General features: G+C 42.9%; 2 protein-coding genes across 3 annotated transcripts; both read left to right on the top strand.

The window, feature by feature from the left end:
* Positions 1-6,134: 6,134 nt before the first annotated feature.
* On the top strand, positions 6,135-9,228 carry LOC107265496 (LIM domain-binding protein 2; the record flags this gene model as incomplete). Of its 2 annotated transcripts, none has more annotated exon segments than XM_015734998.2 (7): positions 6,135-6,237; positions 6,901-7,073; positions 7,230-7,442; positions 7,660-7,783; positions 8,548-8,672; positions 8,771-9,013; positions 9,089-9,228. In XM_015734998.2, coding segments are annotated over 7 exon segments (1,083 nt in total), but the record flags the coding sequence as incomplete, so codon positions are not given.
* Positions 9,229-16,996: 7,768 nt separating this feature from the next.
* Positions 16,997-22,202, top strand: LOC107265502 (heat shock 70 kDa protein cognate 5). Its single transcript, XM_015735007.2, has 11 exons — positions 16,997-17,260; positions 17,860-17,918; positions 18,134-18,279; positions 18,405-18,528; positions 18,604-18,912; positions 19,125-19,287; positions 19,363-19,819; positions 19,995-20,291; positions 20,493-20,680; positions 20,765-20,905; positions 20,989-22,202. The coding sequence occupies exons 1-11, from the start codon at positions 17,168-17,170 to the stop codon at positions 21,076-21,078; spliced, it is 2,067 nt and encodes a 688-aa protein (XP_015590493.1). The 5' UTR covers positions 16,997-17,167; the 3' UTR covers positions 21,079-22,202.
* Positions 22,203-24,885: the final 2,683 nt, after the last annotated feature.

Here is a 24,885-nt window from a genome sequence, read left to right as displayed (position 1 = left end):
ACAAATTTCGACTTTTGCGGTGGTTAAAAAAAAAAGTAGAGGGGGAACTTCGGGTCTGCTTTATCGATAGTTAGGTTGAGGGGGGGGAGGGAAGGGTGAAGAAAGATAGGAAGCTTGCCGAGTGGCGGAGAGAGGGGGGGATGCACGTGATAAAAAAAATGAACAATTGGCCGACGTCGTTAAGCCTGTCGTGCGTTGCGTATCCTCCTTTATTTATCGATCCCTAACTGCGTGCAATTTGTCGCTTTTAGGTAGGTGTAAAATTTTGGCGGGAAACCGATCGTAAATTTGAATAATAATTTGGCGGGAAATTTCTCGCCTCAATCTCGTTCGGGGTTTAAGGGTCGTGTAGGAGCGTCGTGACGGCCGGCGTCTAGAAAATCAGTAAAGGTCAACTCGCCGCGCGTAATCGCGCCAACGCGTTTTTCTCATGGAGATCGATCAACCCGATATATTATTAAGATTGGGTAACTCGGCAAAACGCGAAGAAGCTAATGCGTCCTAATGTCCGACTAATGCGCTCCTTCGCTCGTTAATCTCTCCGAGTTGGCACGCGTGCTCGCGCTCTTCATATACATATATATATATATATATGTACAATATATATATATATATATATCTCTCGCTCTCCCACTATATCCTACTCAGTCTCGCACTCGGTCGCTCTACGATTCTCCGCGTTTCTTTCCTTCCCTCTCGTAACACGTAAATGCGCCTCAGCTTGTCTCTGTCTCTCTTCACGGCCACGTGGCTGAACACCCGGACGCGTCAAATTAATGTTTCTGCTATCGGCACGCGGTCATCGCTGGGCTTCCAATCGATCGCCTTCCTACGTCCGAACGAACCACCGAACTAAAGCGCCGATTCGACCTTAGAGTACCAGCCGATAACAGGACGCAAGACCTGGTCTTATCGCTCGAAGACGCATTCGCGAGAGAATTGTTGCAGGGAAGAATTTTTAATTTTACAAATCCGCTATGCTCGACGTGAAAATTTTAAATCGTACAAACTGGACTCATCGACGTTCTAAGGCGGTTCGCATGTCCCAGAGGATTTTTGTGACCAGTTTGCAAAAAGTCAGTCTTTCGAATTTTGCATAAATAACCGAGTGTCACTTTTGGAAATTAACGCGACGCGTCCTCGGACTATAAATCATCTTCGTTGGCTTACCATCAGCTCTGATCTACGTTCCCTGTCAGCACGCGTGTTCGCGGTTCAACGAGTTCCTTGCGGTTTCCTGTCAGAGGCTATCCTACCGGGCACCCAGACGCCTACGTACGTGCCTGACGTCACGTGGAAGGATCCGCTGGTATTTTTGAATCGAGTAGACGTCTGGGCTTGGTTCGATTTCAGGGGTGGATGAGGGATATAATTTTTGTTGAGGGATGAAATAAATCATTTATAGCACACACGATGGGTACCCACTTCAGGACCGTGAAAAAGATCGGATCCGCGTAAGGGTCGTCGCAGCTGATTATCGCGGCGGAGATCGAAATTGGCCAAAAGCAAACGGAAGCCTCGGGGTACGAGCGGAAGACACCGTGTACGGTTAGGATCATGAAGGTTATCGCTTGGTCAGGCAATTTTATGCCAGTCCTTCTTACGGTCATTGGCCGAATGCTCGAAGTATCAAGGCGATACGTAAGGTACGCGCAATATTCCAGAAATAAGCCTGTCGAAATTATACTTGATCAGGTATCGCAAGAGGCATTGGGGCTTCTACCTGGGAGGTGAAATAGGTGACTGCTGGACAGAAGGCAGTCGGCAAGGGATGCGCAGGGTGGGCGGCGCGCATATATGGCGTAGGTGGTCTGGTAACTCGTGGAAGAGTTTTGGAGCCGGTAAGAGTCTAGCCGGGTAAGAAGAGAGAGAGAGATGAGTAAAGGTGGAAGGAAATAGGAGCCATGTTGGCAAGGGGCAGGTAGAGGGGGGCGCGGGAAGGAGTCTGTGAGGTGGGGAATGGCGGTATCAGGAAAAAGAAGAAAAAAAGGAAATAAAGGTAAAACAGGCCAGGGGCGGTGGGTGTAGTGGGGGGGGGGGCCCACGGGTCCATATCAACTAGTCTCTCTCGTGTATATACCTTCCCGACGCCTCGTTTCGTATGATAGAGCTTAGGAATATTCCAACCGAGTGGTCAGGACTCTCATCTTGCTTCTAGAATTAAACGAAACTTCCATGCTTTCTCCGTACTTTCTCGTAGTCACTCGGCGCAACAACCTTTTCCAGCCCGCCGCTAGGAGTGAACAGAGCGCGCGTGTCGCCCCCTCGTGGTACCACTGTCTTTATTCGACTCTCTCGGTCTCGCCTCGTTCTCTCTCTCTCTCTCTCTCTCTCTCTCTCTCTCTCTCTCTCTCTTCGACTCTCTATGGAGGTCCGCTAGTGCGACTGGTTATTCCGCGCTCGACTTTTTTTTCCTCCCGAAATGAATTCACGTAACCTGGCTATCCCGGTTTGCAAGCCTCGGACGACGGCGCCACTGTCGCCCAGGGCTGTAGTGTACACCAGGAACCGTGTATGAGTTTCGCTAGGACTAAGGTGCTAACCATTAAATCTCTATGATATATATATGCATAATGGTAAATCTATATACCGTCTCTCCCAGGTTGCTCCTGACGGTCACCACAATGCACACCGGTCAATCCTGTCGATGATTTCAGGACTGAATGCCTAGAGAATGTCCGTTGCCTTTTCTATTATTCGGCCAGTAGCCGGTAACCGATCACTTTTCAAATTAATTTCAACGATCTCTATGGGCCGTGCTGATACGCGGATGAGGGCGAGGGATAAAAAGGGGGGGGGGCAGTTCGATTCAGCCCATCGCGACAACGTGAATTAGCCTGCCGTAAAATATTTTAAAAATTCCAACAAAAAAAATCCAATGAGCTTTACTCATTTTTTTTCTTCTTTCACGTAGTCCGATCAACGAATCCTTATATTCATCCGCGTATAACGATACGTCGGACGTCAAATCGTAAAGTCTGGATGATGTCCCGTCCGACGCCTCCGCGAACCGTTCGAGACCGTCGTAGTGTCTGCCATAGCGAAACTACAATTTTGCAGAGGCGAATGAGTATTCGTCATAGCCACTCGGTTCGTAGCCCTTGACCACGGTCAGTGTCGTCCTTGTACTCGCGATCGTCGTGGTCGTCGGCGTCGTCGTCGGTGATGACGCGTGTGCGAGGTAAAACTGTTGGTGGACGGGGGGGAGGGGGAATAGGAGGGGGGAGGTCTGCACGAAGAAGCAGCAGCAGGACCAGCCGTGTTTACAGGATAATACCCGTTGTGTGTCGCCGTAAAGTTTGGGCAAAGTTGAGAACCGTCGTGGGAGCCTGGGTAATAAAATGAGGGCCCCTGTTCTCCCCCGGGGGTGGGGCCCCCTCGATAACCCATATTGTACCCCCCAGCCCCGGGCTACTCCCTCTCACCGCCGCCCCTGGTCGTATATACCGGGACCGACCGGGCGAGTTTTGTCTCAGACTGACGTGCCAGAGGCAAATCTTCGTCATTGAACAATGGTCAGGCGGACGATGGGAAATTAGCGAAAAATGATGGGCCTGTTCGACGTAATTTTACAAAATTTCTGATATACGAATGACCTTGGTATTATCAGCGGTTTGGCTGTCGATTAATTTTACACGTAAATGCGAGAGGTGGATCGCGCTGACAGTACTTTTGCTGCGCGCTATATACACGATCATATACCACCCCTAGTCTCCCTCCCTCCCTCCTCGCCATCCTCCCCCTAACAACAGTAGGGTGGTACAGTCTTTGCGAAAAATCTCGTACCCCCCCGCCCTCAACTTCCACCTGGGTGGAGGGCGGGAGGGAGGGATCGGGGGGTACACACCGAGCTAAAAGTACATGGCTCTTAAATAAAATCGAGGATAGACCACTGTAAGAGGCGAACGAATATATTTCGCGCTTCAATGGAAACTACCTTAAGGCTCGTCGCTCGAAGCGCGTTTTGAATGGATTAACACGCGTGCGTAACGATTTTCTAGCAGCTCTCGAATAAATAAAATCAAATCGTACATAGGAAATGTCATTCGCCAAAATACCTTCTTTACTTTATCGCCTTTCGTATTGACGGTGCGGAGAGGACAGTTTTGAATTTCGCGGGCCCCGACCCTGTCGCTGCGACGCAACGACCGAACCAGCCTTAGCGATATGCCGTAATACATATTTTTCAATATTTCTCTCATTACTCTCTCCAGCTTTGTCTCTCGGTACTTCACCCTCTTGTCCTCTCTTGTGCTCTCTCCCTCCTCCGCTCCCTCCCCCCCCCTTCTTTCCTCCTCCTCGACGCTACGATCGATCGTAGTCGAGGCCTTTGATATTCGCCGACATCGCACGTACGCTTACGCCCCGTGCTCGCATTCCTATTTTCGCTGTGTTGTCCTCCTAATAGATGGACGGCTTTTCTTTTTTTTTTCGTACCCACTTTTGTTTTTTTACTATCTGACAAGTTTACCTTCTCGACAATACCCACCTCCCCCGTTAATAATTTCCCAGAGTCAATAACTTGGACCCGTAAAAACATTCAATTGGGACGAACCACGGACTCGCGACAGTTTGCTTTATTTGGCACGAGCCAATGGCTTACGCTCGAAATAAATCTTCGCGTAGATGCTAGAGGAAAGCGGGAGGCTGTAAAACGATTGTCGAGAGCCGTAGGCACACTCCATCTTGTCGTAAAGGTACGTACTATATATCAGCTGTCGTGCGTTTACTTTCGAAAAATCGGCAACGCTCGTCGTCGTGGACACCGACTCCATGGATGTCTAGTATTTTCCTTCGTTGGTATAAACTCCACGGTATCTCCCTCTCCACCAACCTTCCTCAACTTGCTGTTCCAGTGTACCCGGTGTAGATCCTTGTCCTGTTATTTACTCCCGTGTTATTCCTAGTCCTATCGTATGCGCCATACTGCTCCTATCCTAGCTACATCTACCGGCGTAAATAGGCAACTACTAAGTGAAACGTCTCGGGCGCATCGCTTCGACTTCGGTAGGCGTCCGTTAGATACGCACTACAACGACGGCAGGTGAAATATTGTTATTAAATTACTCAAAGAATGGTCGCGCCGATAATTAGCCGTGCAGTTAGTGTCGACAGGGAAAAGCCCTACGCGCCACGACAATTATTTATCAATCGCGCGGTGGTGTCCCTGCTAAATGGGACACGATTCATAAAATCGAGTGGCGCTACGGCGTACAACGGGGACGGGAGAGAATGGCGATAAATGCCCCGTGTGTTCTCTGTTGTGTGTGACGATGTACGCTTATAGAAATATACACGTATTTCGTACATGACCGTTTACGTGTTCCGTAGAGTTAACGTTAAACGACCGCTGTCATAGCTGAATTGTCAAATGCTCGAAATATCACGTAATCTGGTGAATACGTATATCTTTTTTGCCATTTAACTTTCCGGTTGTCTTTATCTTCAGAAATTGTCAATAAAGTTACTCGTGACTTTGACAGTTCCTTCCGAATGGGTGAGTGAAATACAGGAATCCCTTGTGGGACGTTCGCAGCGCCACCTGTGGAAAAATTTCAAAAACTCATATGGCGGAAATTGTGATTTCTCAAGACACTCCTTTCTTTCGAGTTACCTTCACAGTCACATAGGTTAATTATACTCGAGGGTTGTTCGTGACTGTTCTCTTACCCGCCGAGGTAGATGGAGCGAATAGAAATAAATGGCAATATGGGAAAAAGTGTCTTCGTCGACATTGTAAAATAATAAGACTGTAGGAAGATGCATAATTGAATGAAACGCGGGAAACAGAGCCAAGGGGTAGTTCTTCGTAAGGGTGAAATACTATAATTTCAAGCCAGACAGTCATGCGTTATTCAACATATACTCTCCCGCAACCCTTTCTGGCATCCTCGTACCTCCCACCTCCGCCTTTCTCCTACTCCTCACGAACCTAACCTTCGTGTCTCGGACTATTCCCACTACACAGCGTTACGGTACAGTACCTAACCACATTCACCCTCTCGAGACAAATCGACACGATATTATTATCGATGCCGCGATATTTCGCTGCTAAAAAATAAAATAAAATATACGTATCTAATATCTCGATTTCTTTTTTTATTTCTTATTTACATCCCTATCTCCTGTTACAGGAAAGCGACAACCTTTGGTGGGACGCGTTCGCGACTGAATTTTTTGAAGATGACGCCACCCTCACCCTTACGTTTTGCTTAGAGGACGGACCCAAGAGATATAGTGAGTACAACGCAAGTATACAAAATACCCTCTTCCGTACCATCGATCCTAGAAAAATTCATTTATCCACCCACCTCCTCCCGCCAACACGGCGACCATTGCTCTCCCGATATTGTTTCATCCACACCCCTTCTCGTTTCTTTCACTTATATCTCCACCCAGCCTTGTATCTTTCGTCGCATTACACACACTGCACGTACGTGTCGCGCGTATATTTGGGCAGCACGTGCGACCCTTCCAGCGAAGCGTCCAACAGTCGAGGGAAGTATATTACTTGGTAAAAAAAAAACAAGTTGCACCAAGAACAAAAAAAAGTGCAAAAAACAAGGAATGAAACAAGTAGACACTGAAATGACGCAAATATACCAGTTTACTGGATTTTCTTTTTTTTTCCATTACACTTACGTGTTTACATTTTGTCATTGTACGTCATTCAACGATACAGCTCACGTTGGAGCACGATCGTGACGTATTTGTCTTGTGCTCCTCGCGACGTTCGCTCACACGTAATATTTATTTGTCCGCCGTCGCGTTACGACAAATCGCTGCCTCGCGTCCTTCATTCCTGAAGACGATTATTTTCCTGTCCCACCTCGTGCCTGTAAGAGTCAGCGGCGACGATTGCGCAAGAAGTACTAACCAACTGCACCTATACCTTTTCAGCGATAGGAAGGACGTTAATACCTAGGTACTTCCGCTCGATATTCGAGGGCGGAGTGACGGAACTTTACTACAACATGAAACACCCAAAGGAGTCGTTTCACAATACCAGCATAACGCTAGACTGTGATCATTGCGTCATGGTCACGCATCATGGGAAGCCGACGTTTACGAAGGTAAGGAAATACCAAGAATTTTACTTCTGATGTAACGTAGCCAAGACTTTTGGTAGAATAGATGAAAAAAAAAAAAAAAGTATTTCCCCACGTCTCGCGCCTATGCGTGGAGGAACCCGGTTCGACAGTTGATTGTACTCGATTTTGTCATTTCAGGTGTGCACGGAAGGTAGGCTAATACTGGAGTTCACGTTTGATGATCTCATGAGGATAAAGTCGTGGCACATGTCTGTAAGGACGCATCGAGAATTGGTACCACGGGCGGTAGTGGGTCTGCACACTGCTCAGCAGGATCCAACGGCGCTGGAGCAGCTGACCAAAAACATCACCAGGCAGGGAATCACAAACTCAACCCTGAATTATCTTAGGGTACGCATGTCATCTGTTCGGCTTAGATCCTTGATCAAGGTTAGCCTTGTGAAAGTCGTCCACCGTTCCACCGGGGTCCTGACACTTTCACCAGTGCCAGCTCGGCTGACACGACCTCAGCTCTTGTTCTGCTTTTTTTTTCTTTAACTTTTGGTCTCTGATGGACCAAGAAAATCTCCACGCTCCACTAATTCATGGTCTGTGATCATCTTTGCAGTTATGCGTCATCCTTGAGCCGATGCAGGAACTGATGTCGAGGCACAAGGCTTACGCACTGTCGCCCCGGGACTGCCTCAAGACAACCCTGTTCCAGAAGTGGCAAAGGATGGTTGCCCCGCCGGGTAAGAGAGGTAGACGGACAGTTGCTTTACATGAGAACCACCAGCCAGTGGAGCCAGCTACTACTACAATCTTGTTGCGAACTGTGAACCCACGTATATCGGTTATCGGGTGATTGAATTCCGCTCCACGTCAATGCACATGAAACTTGGTTCCAAGTGACTTTTTTTTTTTCTTGTACTTTTGTTTTTCTTTTTTTTTTGTTATTCTTACATTGGTATGCTTGTCTCGCGAGAGTGCCGAGGTTGCATGTTATAAATGTATTCTTTAATTCAATTAATTTGATGAAATTTTTATTTTTATTCTCGTCTTACCAGACTCAACGATGATCTTGCTACCGGAGGTCACGTATTATTAAAATATATCACTAAACGAGGTTATTTAACATCTTTGTGTATCTATTGGCGGAATTTTTATATCGATCAGAATCGCCTGACTGGGCAATTGGCGAAGGCAAGACGTAGATAAGAATGTATCGGCAAGGTCAAGAGAACTCTGGAACCAAGTCCACATGGCACAATGCAATGTTACTGCGAGCGTGCTTAACTGTTAATATTAAAAGTGCAAGAGATATACGTAGCGTGCGAAGACGTAAAGTATCTATCTGTCGCTGCATGTGTGCCTGTGTAACTAACAAGCATATGTCAGAGACCTTTGATTTAAAGAAAGGTCCACAGCTGGGTAGTGATATTGTATTAGTATATGCTTAGCGCCACTATGGGTGCCTACGCCGAAGGTATTCTCAATGGAGATTTTTATATTGCAGAGTCCCAGAGACCGGCGAGTAAGAGAAGAAAGCGGAAGGGCAGTACCTCGGGTCCGGGTAACAACGCCCCACCGGCGCCAAGTAAAAAAAGATCACCCGGGCCGAACTTTTCCCTGGCGTCTCAGGTGATTATGGGCTAATTGATAGTCATTTGAAAATGGATACGCTTGTAGTACGAGTATTTAATGTTCTTAACCTTGTACCTTACGATTTGATTGAACAGGACGTGATGGTCGTGGGTGAACCTTCTCTGATGGGTGGCGAATTCGGTGACGAGGATGAACGGCTAATCACGCGGTTGGAAAACACGCAGTACGATGCGGCAAATAGCTTAGACGCTCACAGTCACGATACCTCGGGGGGACCGCCACCGCATCCTCACCAATTTCATTCGGAACCAACCCCCGGAAACTCCTGGCCACCCGATCGCGGTCCAGGACCGCCACAGGGAGGACCTGGCAGTCAGGTAAGCGAGCGACGACCTCCTTCGAGGTAACGATGCTGTCTTCAGTGTTGTTCATACATTCGTATCACGTTTCAGGGTGTTCAGGGCTCGCAAGGTGGCGCAGGGGCTGGTGTACAGGGATCACAAGACGCCAATCAACAACAGCAAGACAAGAAAAGCCCCGCGGTGAGCCAGTGAGGCCAGGAGTCCCCGCGCCCCCCCACCAGGGGGCGACGGGGGCGCAGGCCCAAAAATGTGGCTCCCTAGCGGGGCGAGAATCCTAACCTCCCCACATCCTACCTGACGTCCCCAACCACGCGACTCTCGCAAGTCGGTGTTCTTCCGCTTGCCCACGCAGGCCTACCTGGCCACGTCGAGCACGCCCAGCTCGGTCCTACTTCCATAGGGATGGAACCCTCGGAGTTGGCTCATGCCCAGCAACAACTGCTGGCGGAGTCTGGACCGGGCACGATGCTGTCGCCATCTGCTCAGCCTACTGGTGGAGGCTTGACGCAGTCGCTTCAGCAGGGACAGGGCCATGTCCAAGGTCAGGATCCCTTGCAGAGCTTGGTGCAGCAGCTACTCTATCTACAGCAGCTCGAGTATCTTCTGGCTCAACGAGGTCACATCTGATCTACGGAAACGAGTCCACGGGGGACTTCTTCTAACATCCTCAACGACATTTCCTCGATGCTCCCTCGACAAGAGGACACCGCGCTTCCGTCAAGTTTTTGAAGGATGATCCTGTCCGTTCGTCGTACCTCTTGAACATTTTAATGGACCTCCGGTGCAGATCTCTCGTGTACCGCAAGATGGACTACGTCAGAGTTGCTCTCTGAAGTTTTATCGAGGCACCAAGAGGTTGATAGGTCCGCGTGGTCCTGGCACAGGATTCTAGCGAACGGACTCTCGATTAGCCAATTGATACGGGAGATTAAGCGTCCACGTATCCTGCGCTCAGGAAGAGTCCCGCGAGGATGATATTAAGTGATCGCTCGACTGACTCTGCTGCTTCGGGATACCGCTTATGGACGGGCAGCGCGCGAGAGAGTGAGCGTCTTTTTCTTTTTCCTTTTTAAAAGCGTGTGATAATACGAAAGAAGTGACTCAGTGAGACAAAACGAAGAGAATCGAAAATTATAACTGAAAAAGGTTAACGCGAAATGAATGTACGCCACGTCGCAAGAGACGATTTCCGCTCTGGCGCGAGCTGTGAATGAATCTCTATCCGTCAACAGTATTGATATAATTATAGAGTAAATGAATATAATATTGTAAGAGATCTAGCGTAAGTACGTATTGTGCAAACGTGCGTGGAAGAGCGAGCGAGAGAGAGAGAGAGAGAGAGAGTGTGTGAACGAAAGGAAAAAAAAGAGTGAACCGAGAAAATGGAGAAAGATGCGTGAATGAGAAATCTTGTGCAAACGTGCGTGGAAGAGCGAGCGACGTCAACAGTATTGATATAATTATAGAGTAAATGAATATAATATTGTAAGAGATCTAGCGTAAGTACGTATTGTGCAAACGTGCGTGGAAGAGCGAGCGAGAGAGAGAGAGAGAGAGAGAGTGTGTGAACGAAAGGAAAAAAAAGAGTGAACCGAGAAAATGGAGAAAGATGCGTGAATGAGAAATCGTAGAAAAATTGAGAACGACAGAATGAGAGAGAGAGAGAGATAAAAGCGCAAAGTGAAAGAAAGTAATATGAGCGTGAAAGAAAGTTAAGCCAAGGTGAGGAAGTAGGAGAGCGCGAAGGAAAAAAAAGTCACTATAAAAGTGCAAAAGATCCATTGATTACAAACGCACAATCCCTGACCGTCGTGAAGACTCGAAATTATTTTTACTCCCTTACTTTTTTATCCCATATATTTGAAACCTCGATTAACGCCAACCTCCCATGGGTATCTTCCTTATCGCCAAGCATAGAATCTTCTATTTCCCCTCGCCTCTTCCCTCGTCCTCGCCTCTTGTTACCGAGGCAGCGTTTCAGTCGTGCGCATGTAATCTTAACAAAAGGTGCGCGCGCATGTCGTAGCGATTGTAAAGGACGCCGCTCCAAAAACGAAACAGCTCAAAAAGCGACAACAGCTGTTAAGCGATGACCGCAAAAGTTACAGCCTCAAACATTGTTATCAGTACCAGGCAACGTCAAGTGTCACGCAATTTTCGTTACTCCCAACTTAATCAGATCCGTTCCTAACCTGTAATTAACGACAACGTAACTTCAAAGCCATTTCGATACTTAACACTTTTCAATTAATCTAAACGTCGATCCATCGAAACACAAAAACTCGAAACTCTCTTCTATTGTATATACGTCAACCAAAAGTTGTAACATGACCCGCGCATTCGTGACGACCAGACAAAACTTTGGACAGTGCTTGTGGTGATCTTGGTATACAGCAATATATATATTAATATATATATATGACACGCACGCGCGCACGCACATACACACGCTCTGATCACTTTTATATTGTACAAAGTTCCTTGCGCGTTACGTTAAACACATTGTATATGTTCCTCGTTGTATTTGTTCCTATTTTTCTACTTCGCGACGCATTGTGTTTTATCGTTTTACCAGATCTCTCTCTTTCTCTTTCTCCCTCCCTCCGTCACACAGAAAGCACTCGCATACTCTTAAGACCTCTTTCTAAATACCCAATTGCGGATTCTCAACGGGTAGGCGCATCGTATACGCAGTGCGATAAGACATCGATTAGACGCGCGAGAGGGAGAAAAAGGATGAAATCGTTGACAACGTTGCCTCCTACAGCGACAAAATCCACACCCGTATATACATATATATTATACGTATATAGACGCTGCACATTGGATCACCACACTAGCGACACACAGCGGAACTTTTGACAAGTCTTTGTATTTTCGAACCGGGTCCGCTTAGCGAATACGATGACAAATTTACATTTTCTAATCGAATAACTTAATTCTATCGTTAATCATAATCGTGTCCCGAATCAATTTTTACCGTGACATCATTTAGTAATTTTACTGTTCAACTATTTGGCGATCCGAAAGACTCGTTTTTAACAACGTCCTCGTATCCGTTTACACGAAACAGCGCAACAGCCTGGAGACTCGTGCATGTAGGGAATATCCAAACAGAATCTTCTTTGTCGCTTCCCTCCCCGACACGGAGACGTCATCCAATACTTTGGATGACCCGATATCGTCACGTGTCACTTAAAAGCGTCGACTCGTCGAAATGGCAATTCGCGTTGCCGGTCGTTTATACTTTTCGATTACGTATATAAGAGGGGGATATGCATAAGAGACAGCGTTAGCTTATAGTCCAGAGAGAACACGAGACACCTATAGGTACGGGCTTATTATTATTATTACAATAATTTTATTATTATTATTAATTATTAATATTATTATTATACACAGTGGACACGGGAGGTTTCATATGAACGGTTATGGGAATAAGCAGAGACCCATTACGCGCGTTTACACTCATCATGTACACACTTATACATATTATATATACACACGTCATGAATTAGTTGGATAAGGACACGCGTGAAGCCAGTACAGTCCCACAGCGCGAGTGTTTTGCGTGAAAGTAGAAATGTCTAATGTTGGCTGAGTCTGTATTCCTGCGTGCGTCCTGTGAGCGCACGTGTCACGTTCCTTTGGGAATGAAGTGCGGAATGAATGGTAATGAGAGAATGTACGATTGGGAGAAAGTATGAAACGTGAGCGAGCGAGCGAGAGAGAGAGAGATAGAGAGTGGACACGTATCGTTTGATTGGTGTGCATGAGAAAAATAGAAAGAAAAAGAGAGAGAGAGAGAGAGAGAGAGAGAGAGAGAGAGAGAGAGAGAGAGTGAATGCGTAAGAGCACGATGGAGCGAGTGATTTCGACACGAGCATGGTGGGTTTTAGGATAAATGATTTATTGACAAATGTTGTATATTATTACGAATTATAATGACACTATTATAATTAATTAATGAATTATTATACTATAATAATGTGAATTGAATTTAAACAAAAAATACATAAATGATAAGTAATAGGAAATTTTTAATTGTTAGCGAAAGCACACGAGGAGCCGCCATTTAAATACGAACCGCCTAGTTTGACTTGAAGATAGACTAACGACCGATTCCCTCGTAACGGACGTGAAATGCGCGCGCTTTTTGAAAAAGTCATTCGGAGCCCGTACAGGAAGATGCTCTCGCGTGATTCGCTTTTGTCGCGTCTGCGAGTGACGCGGGTCGTTAAGAAAGGAAATGGAAAATTTTTTTGTTGTAAAAAGTGCATTACCAAAATATCGATACTTCTCGTGTCGACTGTACACGGTCTGTAATTTATTGAACTGTCGATCATTTTACACTGATCCATGGTCGGTACTGTCGTACATCGAAGACTTCACTATTTTCAATAATGGCGGGTCCAGTCACGGGTTCAAATTTGTCAGTTTGCTCCTCTTCGTTAAATGTCCTGAATTTTGTTACTGAAATTCCATCGGGGATCTGCAATTGCAAAATTGATCGCAGCGTCATTCGATTGCCGTGTATAACGTACTTGTAAATAAATCCATAAATTATTTTTCCCATTCTTCTAACTGTGTTAAAGAACTTTTCGAGTCTCTGCGGTATCGATGTTATGTTGCAATTTACTTAAAGACCATGTTCATGCCGAAACTCTTTTGCGGCCAACAAGCTGACGTCGTCGCGCCTCTCAAATTTGGAAATGCACTTTTGCGACCGCAAGATACCAAAAAGATGTCGACATCGATCACGCGGGTTAATGCCGGTAGCGTCCACGCCGGAAGTGTCAATTGCTGGAATTGTCGATGAATGGTTTGGAATTGCAATTCGACCGAATTTCGCCATCGAATTTTTCTCATCCTAATCATCCACCTCAGTCCTCTTACCCCTCATCAGCAACCCCTTAAATCTAACCACGGTGTCCATCCATTCAAGCCATAAGTCATCGAGTCCCGTTTCGCCAGTTCCCATGAATCGAAAATCATACAAACTAGTTTTAAAATATGTAATGAGAGAAAGAGAGAGAGAGAGTGTGAGAGAGAGAGAGAGAGAGAGAGAGCGAGAGAAGTGATAAAATGAACGAAGTGAAAAACAATGACAATTACAATTAGTAGAAATATTGAAAGTATCAATCGCGATGATGGACGATTCCTCGTCGTGGGAAAGCCAAAATGGATCGCCCCTCCCTCCCCCAAAATTATTCATTCAGATGATCGCTTCGGTTTTTAAAATTACTAATGATTGCGTACACACTCTAAATGATTTTTATCACTGATACGATTCAACGTGACGAATGGTTCACGCGATTTTTCTTCTTTGCTCTACATTCTGTTCGACCCCATCCCGTTCGATGACGACTAGGATCATTGACGACGACAGTGATGTTTAATGACGATGATGACGATAATGATGATACGAATGATGATGGTAACGATTACTATTATTCTTATTATTACTATTATTATTAACATGTTTTCAAGCAGTGTACAAATAAAATTTCCAATCACTTAACATCTCTATGCCGATTTACATTCACTGCGACAATTCGCGAGACGTCGTCTTAACTACCGAGTCCACGATCCAAAGGGATCGGCGGATCGCGGAAAAAAAAAACATTGCCGATCCCTTTGTCGTTGACGGAAATAATATTGAAAATCGAAACGATCGATCAGATTTTTTTTCGTACACGTATATGCCATATATCACATATATGGGAAATGTCGTCGGATCATCACGGTCTGATCGATCCTCGATCGGAAATCATTTCAATCGCACTTCCGGCACGATCTGACCGATCGGTATCGCAAAGCCCTAAAGTCGGAAGTATATCCCCCATACGAACCGGACTAATCGCGAGGTTCATCCTCGCTTTTTACTATACCCGTGGAGCTGCTGCACGATTTTCCATATTTAAGTTTTTGGTATTTTCAAGCCGCGTGTCGCCATTTACGTCCCATCAGGATTCGGCATTCAGTACGAAGGGCCTGGAGTACATCTTGGCTCAGGGACAAAGCATGGGTTGTTGTATAGCGTTCGATAGGGCTATTCGAGGCCTTTCGACTGGCAGAGCCGAATTCTTGTGAAATTATTTGTTCGATTATTATCATTATTATTATCAGTTAACTTCGTTAAGCTTCAACTTCGAACACTCAAATCTCGATACATCCCTGTATATACGGTGTCGTTGCAAACGGGACGTATGGGATTCGTCGCCGTCATTTTAAGCCGATTAATATGTCCTGGTGCACAAGGACTCAGCATGACTATTCTGAAAAGAGAAGGTATTTGTAATCATTTTTTATAAACGGTCAGTCTTGCATGGAATATTGTGAAAAATGTGCCAGTCGTCGTACCGTCTTTCCTTGAGCGACATTACTTAATTACAAAGTGAAAAAGAAAAGTTTTAAATGCTGGCAGACATTGCTTATTCGCCCTGCCAAGTTCAGACGATTTTTTCGAGTTCAACGAATGGGTCCTATGACGTAATGGGTCAGTGATACGTCACAACGAGCCGAATCGTTCGTATCGGGAATTTTTTTTTTCTATTTTATTTCTCCTTTCTTTTTTAATTTTTAATATAGTGGCTAAGTACGGGATACGTGCTCTGTTAATTTGTGGTGGGGGATGCTGACGGGGGTGTTGGTGTAAGGAATACCAAAGTGTAAATAAAAAATGAAAAAATGTGTGCGTGTACTCGATTGGGACTGTTCTGTTCGTTGGAGTGAATATATATATATATATATATATATATCTATATATCTATATATATTGTTGTCATCTGAACTTGGTTGGGTTTACGTGGCTGTGGTGGACTGTTCTGTTCGTTGGAGTGACGTGCTCTGTTAATTTGTGGTGGGGGATGCTGACGGGGGTGTTGGTGTAAGGAATACCAAAGTGTAAATAAAAAATGAAAAAATGTGTGCGTGTACTCGATTGGGACTGTTCTGTTCGTTGGAGTGAATATATATATATATATATATATATATCTATATATCTATATATATTGTTGTCATCTGAACTTGGTTGGGTTTACGTGGCTGTGGTGTCCGTATAAGGAAAAAAAAAAGTAAAAGAAAAATTAAAGAAAACAGTTCTCGATCAGCACGATGGCCAATCGCTAATACTGGACCAGTCTTGAGCGACGAACGTGCACCGATTATAGTGTATAAAATAATAGTGAATTAGGGGTGATTAATGCGAACAAGGATATACATTTACCCTCTAAGTGGATATGAGCCAGCTCGGTATATTATATTAATATACATTCAAAGTTGGCTCATCGCCATGACCAATAAAATAATAAGAAATTATCATCTAATTACATTTTTACGCACTCCAAATTTTTATCCTCGTCATTTGTATCATAGCGACATGTGTTTAAAAATCAACATTATATGTATGTAATCAAAATTGTAACTGAGAAAAACGTTAATAAAAAAAAAGATATTCCAAAGCGTTATGCTTATGTATTTTATAACCTGTTATCCGTTTTTATTCTCATGCTCAGTTTTGCCTCTTTTGATATGTATGTATCCATTGGAAGACATCTTGAATTAATATAAAAACTTAGAAAGGACCTTTCAAGACGTATAAGTTATTGGTAAGGGCCATGGAAAGGACTGTACTATAATACATTCTTGACTCTGCGCACTAGTTACTTAGTGAAACTGAAATACAAACTTGTAACGACTCCAGGTGATTACATCACGTTTGCTTTAAATTTCCGGAACATACGACATATCCTAGCTGACTAGTCGTTGAACGAATATTTTTCACTGTTTTTCACATTGACAGTCATATCTAAATTTATATTTAGATATTTTACGCAGTATCTAGTTTTGGGACTGTAAACAATTTATTATTTAACCGGTATTTTTTATTATTTCCGTAATGAGTTTGACTAACCTCTGTGGAACGTTCCCGACGATTCTACAGAAATAGGTGGTGGGGGTTCTATTTAAAAGCCCATTGGCTCCTACCACAGTAACCAGTCGATCATTGGCTAGATCAAAGTGCGTGTCGCTTCGCCGGTAGAGCATCCATATAGTGCGCGCAAAAGTTGCGCACCAGTCTTTACGGGAGTTGCATCACTACACGTGAAGTCGGTCCTTCGCGTCTCCATTTGATTTCTTGCTGAATTTCATAAAAATACGATAAAAATGTTGGCCGCCGCAAGATTATTGAGTCGCAACTGCACGGGTATCAAGTGTGATATTACGAGGAGACAACAGTTCAGCACTTTGTTTAAAAATGTAAGTTTTTGAGGAGCAGCGAGCCATTCTCTACACTGCCGTCTCAGGCGTTTCCAATCTTTAACTCTTTTTCCACATGTCCTTGAAATACGTTACTTATTTATTTATTACGAGATTCGTGTTGATTTCGATTTTTGAAATTTCTCATACATTCTTGTTGTTGAAGTAATCGTATTGAATACGATTTACTGCCATGGAAGCGTCTCGTTTCCTCGAGAAACCGGCACGCCACCGCGTTACATGCTGCATCATTGGATATTTCCGTTCTGTTATTGTAGAATATTTATCATATCACAGAATTGTTTTTCACAGAATAAAAACGCAGTCCTGTTTTAGAATTCGACTGTCGAATTCAGTATCTTGTTATTTTTAGCTATATATTGTAATCGTGGTCATTATGTACTCATGATTTCTTTTGGACCCACGTGATTTAATATGGAGTTATTCTGTATCTCGTACTTTCTTTATATGGAATTAGAACCATTGTTAGAATAATCTATAGTTTTACAAAGTTTATATAGGCACTGTTCAATCTTATGAATCAAGAATCTTTTGGAATGTTTATAATTATGTGATGAATATATTTTTTTAAATTATAGGCTGCTGCTCCAGTATCCGTGGTCCAAAAGCCCATGGATTTGCAACAGTACCGTTATAAGTAAGTATATTGTTCTATTGCATATATCGTGCCTTATGGAAAAGCAACATCTATATTTGTAGTTTGGTAGTAACCTTGCATGTTATTTTTTCACATGGTTAAATTAGATATATTGAATTCCTCAAAATTACTTAAGTCTCACCTCATGCATAAGACTCTAATACAAATAGAAAATAATAAATCCCATTAATTATTAACCTGTAATGTCCAATCAGATCAGAAGGTGTGAAGGGTGCAGTGATTGGTATAGATCTTGGTACAACATTTTCCTGTGTGGCGGTAATGGAAGGCAAGCAAGCTAAGGTTATTGAGAATTCAGAAGGTTCAAGAACGACACCATCCTATGTTGCATTCACAAAAGGTTCGCCACTGATATGTATATTCCCAATAGTCATATTTTCACAAATACATGTGCATGCTGTGTTGAAATTATACCATTACTCAGTATATTTCTATACCCACCCAAATAATAACCTATAATTTTAGATGCAGAGCGGTTGGTCGGTATGCCAGCTAAGCGTCAAGCAGTCACCAACTCTGCAAATACCTTCTATGCCACAAAACGTCTCATTGGACGTAAATTCGATGATCCTGAAGTGAAGAAAGAGATGTGAGATATGAATGAAATAACTTTAATATCTTTGATTCAATAAAATGTTCTAATATTAAATATTCTCCGTCATAGGAAAACTGTGTCATACAAAATCGTACGTGCTAGCAATGGTGACGCTTGGGTTCAGGGCAGTGACGGGAAAATGTATTCGCCAAGTCAAATCGGGGCCTTCGTTCTCATGAAAATGAAGGAGACTGCTGAAGCCTACCTCGGTCAACCTGCGAAGAATGCAGTTGTCACCGTTCCTGCATATTTCAATGACTCTCAGCGACAAGCAACCAAAGATGCCGGACAGATAGCCGGTCTTAACGTTCTTCGAGTTATTAACGAGCCGACTGCAGCTGCTCTTGCTTATGGCATGGATAAGACTGACGATAAAATGTAAGTATAAAACATTAACTTCACTCAAATATTTGAATCAATGTGTGATATTAGTTTACTATGATGTTTTTATTTTTCGTCTCTCAATGGCTACCAGAGAGTAGTGCTTATATGTGGACAAAATCTACTGAGTTTCTCTATTATCAATTCTTAATAAATAAATAATAATTTACAAATCTCTAGTTAAAACCTTCTGTTTATAAACATTTCAGTATTGCTGTTTACGATTTGGGTGGTGGTACCTTCGATATTTCTGTTCTGGAGATTCAGAAGGGTGTCTTTGAGGTTAAGTCCACTAATGGTGATACGTTCTTGGGTGGTGAGGACTTTGATAATGCTTTGGTCAACTACTTGGTCAAAGAATTCAAGAAGGATGTATGTACTTCGTTACTATATTACATCGATACTGATTAATATTATTTAATTTTAATGTTCAATTTTTTATTGTAGCAAGGAATTGATGTTACCAAGGATCCTATGGCCATGCAACGATTGAAAGAAGCTGCCGAAAAGGCGAAAATCGAATTGTCCAGTTCCCTGCAAACAGATATCAACCTTCCGTACTTGACAATGGATTCCAGTGGACCGAAGCACTTGAATCTTAAACTTAGCCGAAGCGTTTTTGAGAATCTCGTCTCAGACCTAATTAAGCGCACTATACAGCCATGCCAGAAAGCACTGTCCGATGCTGAAGTATCCAAATCAGACATCGGCGATGTTCTCCTCGTAGGAGGAATGACCAGAATGCCCAAGGTTCAGCAGACAGTACAAGATATTTTCGGGCGACAGCCATCAAAAGCTGTGAACCCTGATGAAGCTGTTGCAGTTGGTGCTGCTATTCAGGGTGGAGTACTCGCTGGTGATGTCACGGATGTTCTTCTTCTTGACGTCACTCCACTGTCTCTGGGTAAAGATCTTAATCATATAATATTTATTATTTTTATCAGAACATAGGATGATGCTAGTATACTAATCTTCTCTCTGATTCCATGAGGACAATGACCACTGACATATCAAATTCCCTTAAATCTTATTGACGTAACTCACCCAGTGCACTTAAAGCCTTATATATTTTTGTACAGGTATCGAAACACTTGGCGGTGTGTTCACCAGGTTGATTTCCCGTAACACCACCATTCCCACAAAAAAGAGTCAAGTCTTCTCCACCGCGGCTGACGGCCAGACTCAGGTCGAAATTAAAGTTCATCAGGGTGAGCGAGAAATGGCCTCCGACAATAAACAACTGGGTCAGTTTACCCTCGTAGGCATTCCTCCTGCACCCAGAGGAGTACCACAGATTGAAGTTACCTTCGATATTGATGCCAACGGTATCGTACATGTCTCCGCTAAAGACAAGGGAACCGGCAAAGAACAGCAAAGTATGTTGTACTTATTTTTTTTCCTACTTAATTCTTATAGATCGCATTTACATGATGTGCATATTTTTCGTCACCTAATACTATTTATACAAATCAATAGCACCTGTGGATAAACTTTACTGAATGACAAGAATCAATCTTTGATCCTTGTACTATCCAAAAAAGCTATAATTATTACAAATATGATTCTTTGGATTTCAGTCGTTATCCAATCAAGTGGTGGATTGAGCAAAGACGAAATCGAGAACATGGTAAAGAACGCCGAACAATATGCAAAGGAAGACAGGATCAAGAAAGAAAGAGTTGAGGCAGTGAACCAGGCTGAAGGAATTGTTCATGACACCGAAGCCAAAATTGAAGAATTCAAATCACAGCTGCCCCAAGACGAGGTACGTTACCTTGACAAACCATATTCGTTCTCTAAATTTTTAATGACAATCAAATCACATAAAAATGATGCCTTGTGATTATAGTGCGAAAGGCTCAAGGGTCTCGTCGAAAAGCTCAAAGAAACTCTTGCTAAGAAGGATAGCATGGATCCTGAAGAAATCAAAAAGGAAACCAATGAGCTTCAACAGGCCAGCCTTAAATTGTTCGAGATGGCATACAAGAAGGTAAGCAAGCAATTACAAAACTTGTTAAAAATATATTTCTTAAATCTCACATTAATCAATTTAATTTGACATTATTCATTCAGATGGCTGCTGAACGCGAGGGAAGCGGAGGTAGTCAGAGCTCACAGGAACAACAACCGCCTGAGGGTGAGAAGAAGGAGGAGAAGAATTAAATATAATCGTACAATTAAATTGTCTAAAATCAGACACGTCACCGCGTAACCAATGTGGAATTCATTGATCGTCAACGTCGTTCAATCTTTTTAACTATTCAAGTTACAGGGGTTCGAAAGGAAATAATATAATAAGATCAGTATCGTTGTCGCACGTATACCAAAAACTCTAGTATGTATAATAATACGTACGCGCCTTCCTTATACATTCTAACCTAACTTTAGATAGCCGACGATTCAGTGAATCCATACCCGGTTCGTAAAACAAAATTAGTCATTACTCGCAGAGATATAAGATCATTCAATTTCACAATGAGGCTCTTCCTACATAAGATCAGTAAAAATTCTCAGGGATACTGATCGTCTTTGGGTAGCCCATGATCTTTTTTTTATTTTAATTATCAAAAGACAATTACTAAAAAAAGAATCTTTTGGTTCTCAGAATGTCCTTCGTTTACATTTGGCAGTTCAACATTAAATTCTGCGACGTATGCACTACTTACTAGTAAATTAATATTACTTCATATTATTCGTAAATCTAGAATAACAAGCATTGTAGCGAAAGCAAATTGTCATGTATATTGTGTACATAATGTGCCGTGTGAATTGGATCGATTTTTTTGACTGTATCAAGAAAGGATCCAGTTCCTTTGAAAAGCCTCGTCATCGTCAGAACAACGTTAAGAATTTAATGTGTAGGCTGATAACGATGACATTCTTATTCCCATGTAAGCGACCACACAAAGAGGTGAATATCTGTTTAAATCAGATAAGTTCTAATTTTTTGTGCTTAAAGTATCCTCTTCGTGTGGTTAAAATTTTCTCACGCATAGAAGAAAATTGGGATGAAAGAAATAGTAAAACCTATCCAGTGTGAATGGGACAAAGCCTCTGTGAAGGAGGTCCAAGAAAGAATGAGAAAGAAAGCGTGTTACTAGAATGTAGCCAACATAATAGAATAAGCAAAAACAATACTGTAGAAATACTGTATAAGAAATATCTGTCGTACTATTGTCTCGTTTAATCCAGTCCAAATTTTTTTATTTACAATATCTACGGAGCAAAAAACTTCTATCCTTCAAGTTTTCGTTGTGTTTGTTGAATAAACAGTTTTAAATTTAATATATCTGCAATCTCATGGGCTCACTTGTTGATCAAGGTATTTCATTAGTTTTTTTAAATATTGTCCAGTAATATTACATGCATTATCATGCGATAAGCTTGGATCATAAATATAACACCCACAGGTGAGTAGAGACATGCACAATGCTACGGTTTTAGACTACAAAGATGATCAGGGAGATGCATAACGCTCCAGTTTTAGGCGATACCAAAATTATAGCGCTAAATCGTAGCGGCAAGTCTGGAAGTAGCATTTTGTGATCATCGCGTCCGTCGACAATGCGAATCCCGTCGTAGCCGAGCTAAACGTGAACACGAACGCGTAGCTTGGCGGGCAGAGGTTCTCCGCTACTCACCGCTGGTTCCCAAAGCAACTCAGACCGAGACCGGGAACTATAGAACTTCTTAAGAAATATTCAAAAAGCCTATTGTTGAAATATTTTAAAGATATTTTTAAGAAAGTGCGGTGTCAACTTGTCACCCGTGTAGCACCTCCATTTTTACTAAATATTATAGGACCTTGATTTACTTTCAAAATTTATTCAAAATATGAAATTGAGGTTAAATCAAGATCTCGCAGAATATAGGGAGTAGATAAAATTTGAATTGAAATTGTAGAATATCGAAAATAAATTACATTCAAATTGAAATATTAAAAAACTAAGTGTTTGTAACATTAAAATAATTAATTAAATCAATAAAGTAAAATATTAACACTTAAAACCCGGATATTCAGGCCAAGCATATTTAGAAATACTGGAAGTTGCCCAAAAATGTGTGCGCGCAAATTCGTCACGCAGGACTCGGCGAGCGAGAGCAGCCGGGGAGTGGGGGCAGCGCTAAAGGCAGTGCCCGGACTCGGAGCGCTCATTCTTCCTCGAGCCGGTCTCCTATACTGGTCTCTCGGAAGCACCTCTCATATTCATTTCCAATTTCTTCCTATTTCTATATTTATTTCTTCTCTACTTTCTTCTTACCTTATCTGTAATTCTTTACTTTCTTATTTATCCCTTTCCTTATTTCTACTTTACTTTTATAACTTTATTCCTTACTTTTCTACTTCTTTACTTCTTCATTTCTATATTCATTTTTTTCTTATTATCTTATTCTCACTTCTTCATTTCTATATCCATTTACAACCTTCTTCTTCCATATTTATTTCTTCTTTAATTCCTTATTCCCTTATATTCTTATTTATCTTTTTCTTCATTTCTTTCTTTGCGTTTCGCTTTGTTCCCTCTCACTGTCCATTGTGTTTGTCTTACTTTTCCTATTCCTTTGGTCGGGTCGAGCATATTAATTCAAGTAGTGATATAAGAATAGTCATCCGGTTAGTGCAGCTAGACTTAAGACCATGGTGTCGGGGGTTGCCCTTCCGCCTCATCCGCTGAGCTTGCTCAGTGGTTGGTGGCCCAAGTTGTGGCCGCAACAGGACCTTATGGGTCTCCCGACGGGGGCCTTGAGCCCCCTTAGGGTATCTACGGCCATGGTCTTTCGTATAGTGAATCTAGCCAGGTGTCTAGTTCTCGCGTATTTAGTATAATTTGTTCGCTTTGCTAAAAACGCTCCAACATGTCTTGACCCTTGGGCACTTGTGTGGGTAGAGACGATCCTATTTGTCCGTGGGGAGGTCGGAGGGGTAGTCCGTTGACTTTGGGTAAAGTCCTACTTGTGCTTGTGCTTGGGGGTCACTTCACTTGGAGTAGGTGCGGGTGCTATTGAGCACCCGCTAGTATAAAGTCACCCTCTGTCGGAGACATTTTGCGCGGGGATCGATGGCTAACGGGGCCCGCCGCCGGCGGCGGGCGTGGTTCCTTACGTCTAACCCACTGGGCTTGCCCGTGGGAAGGGACGGAGGTTGTAGCGTTAAATATCGTCCTTCGGGATGTCCCGGCGTGCCCGCAAGGGTACCGCCGGGTGCTACGCCCGCGGTCTTTCGTTGCGGTGAATCTTGACTAAGGGTAGACCTTTCGCGTTTAACTTGTCCCTTTGCGCGTTTAACTTATCTTAGCTTTTTCGCGTTTAACTTATCTTAGCTTTTTCGCGTTTAACTTATCTTAGCTTTTTCGCGTTTAACTTATCTTAGCTTTTTCGCGTTTAACTTATCTTAGCTTTTTCGCGTTTAACTTATCTTAGCTTTTTCGCGTTTAACTTATCTTAGCTTTTTCGCGTTTAACTTATCTTAGCTTTTTCGCGTTTAACTTATCTTAGCTTTTTCGCGTTTAACTTATCTTAGCTTTTTCGCGTTTAACTTATCTTAGCTTTTTCGCGTTTAACTTATCTTAGCTTTTTCGCGTTTAACTTATCTTAGCTTTTTCGCGTTTAACTTATCTTAGCTTTTTCGCGTTTAACTTATCTTAGCTTTTTCGCGTTTAACTTATCTTAGCTTTTTCGCGTTTAACTTATCTTAGCTTTTTCGCGTTTAACTTATCTTAGCTTTTTCGCGTTTAACTTATCTTAGCTTTTTCGCGTTTAACTTATCTTAGCTTTTTCGCGTTTAACTTATCTTAGCTTTTTCGCGTTTAACTTATCTTAGCTTTTTCGCGTTTAACTTATCTTAGCTTTTTCGCGTTTAACTTATCTTAGCTTTTTCGCGTTTAACTTATCTTAGCTTTTTCGCGTTTAACTTATCTTAGCTTTTTCGCGTTTAACTTATCTTAGCTTTTTCGCGTTTAACTTATCTTA

Source organism: Cephus cinctus, unplaced genomic scaffold, assembly GCF_000341935.2.
Source record: "Cephus cinctus unplaced genomic scaffold, Ccin1 Ccin1_scaffold0225, whole genome shotgun sequence".
Classification (NCBI taxonomy): domain Eukaryota; kingdom Metazoa; phylum Arthropoda; class Insecta; order Hymenoptera; family Cephidae; genus Cephus; species Cephus cinctus.
The sequence above is the reverse complement of the archived record's forward strand: the minus strand, read 5'-3'. Positions and strand labels throughout refer to the sequence as shown.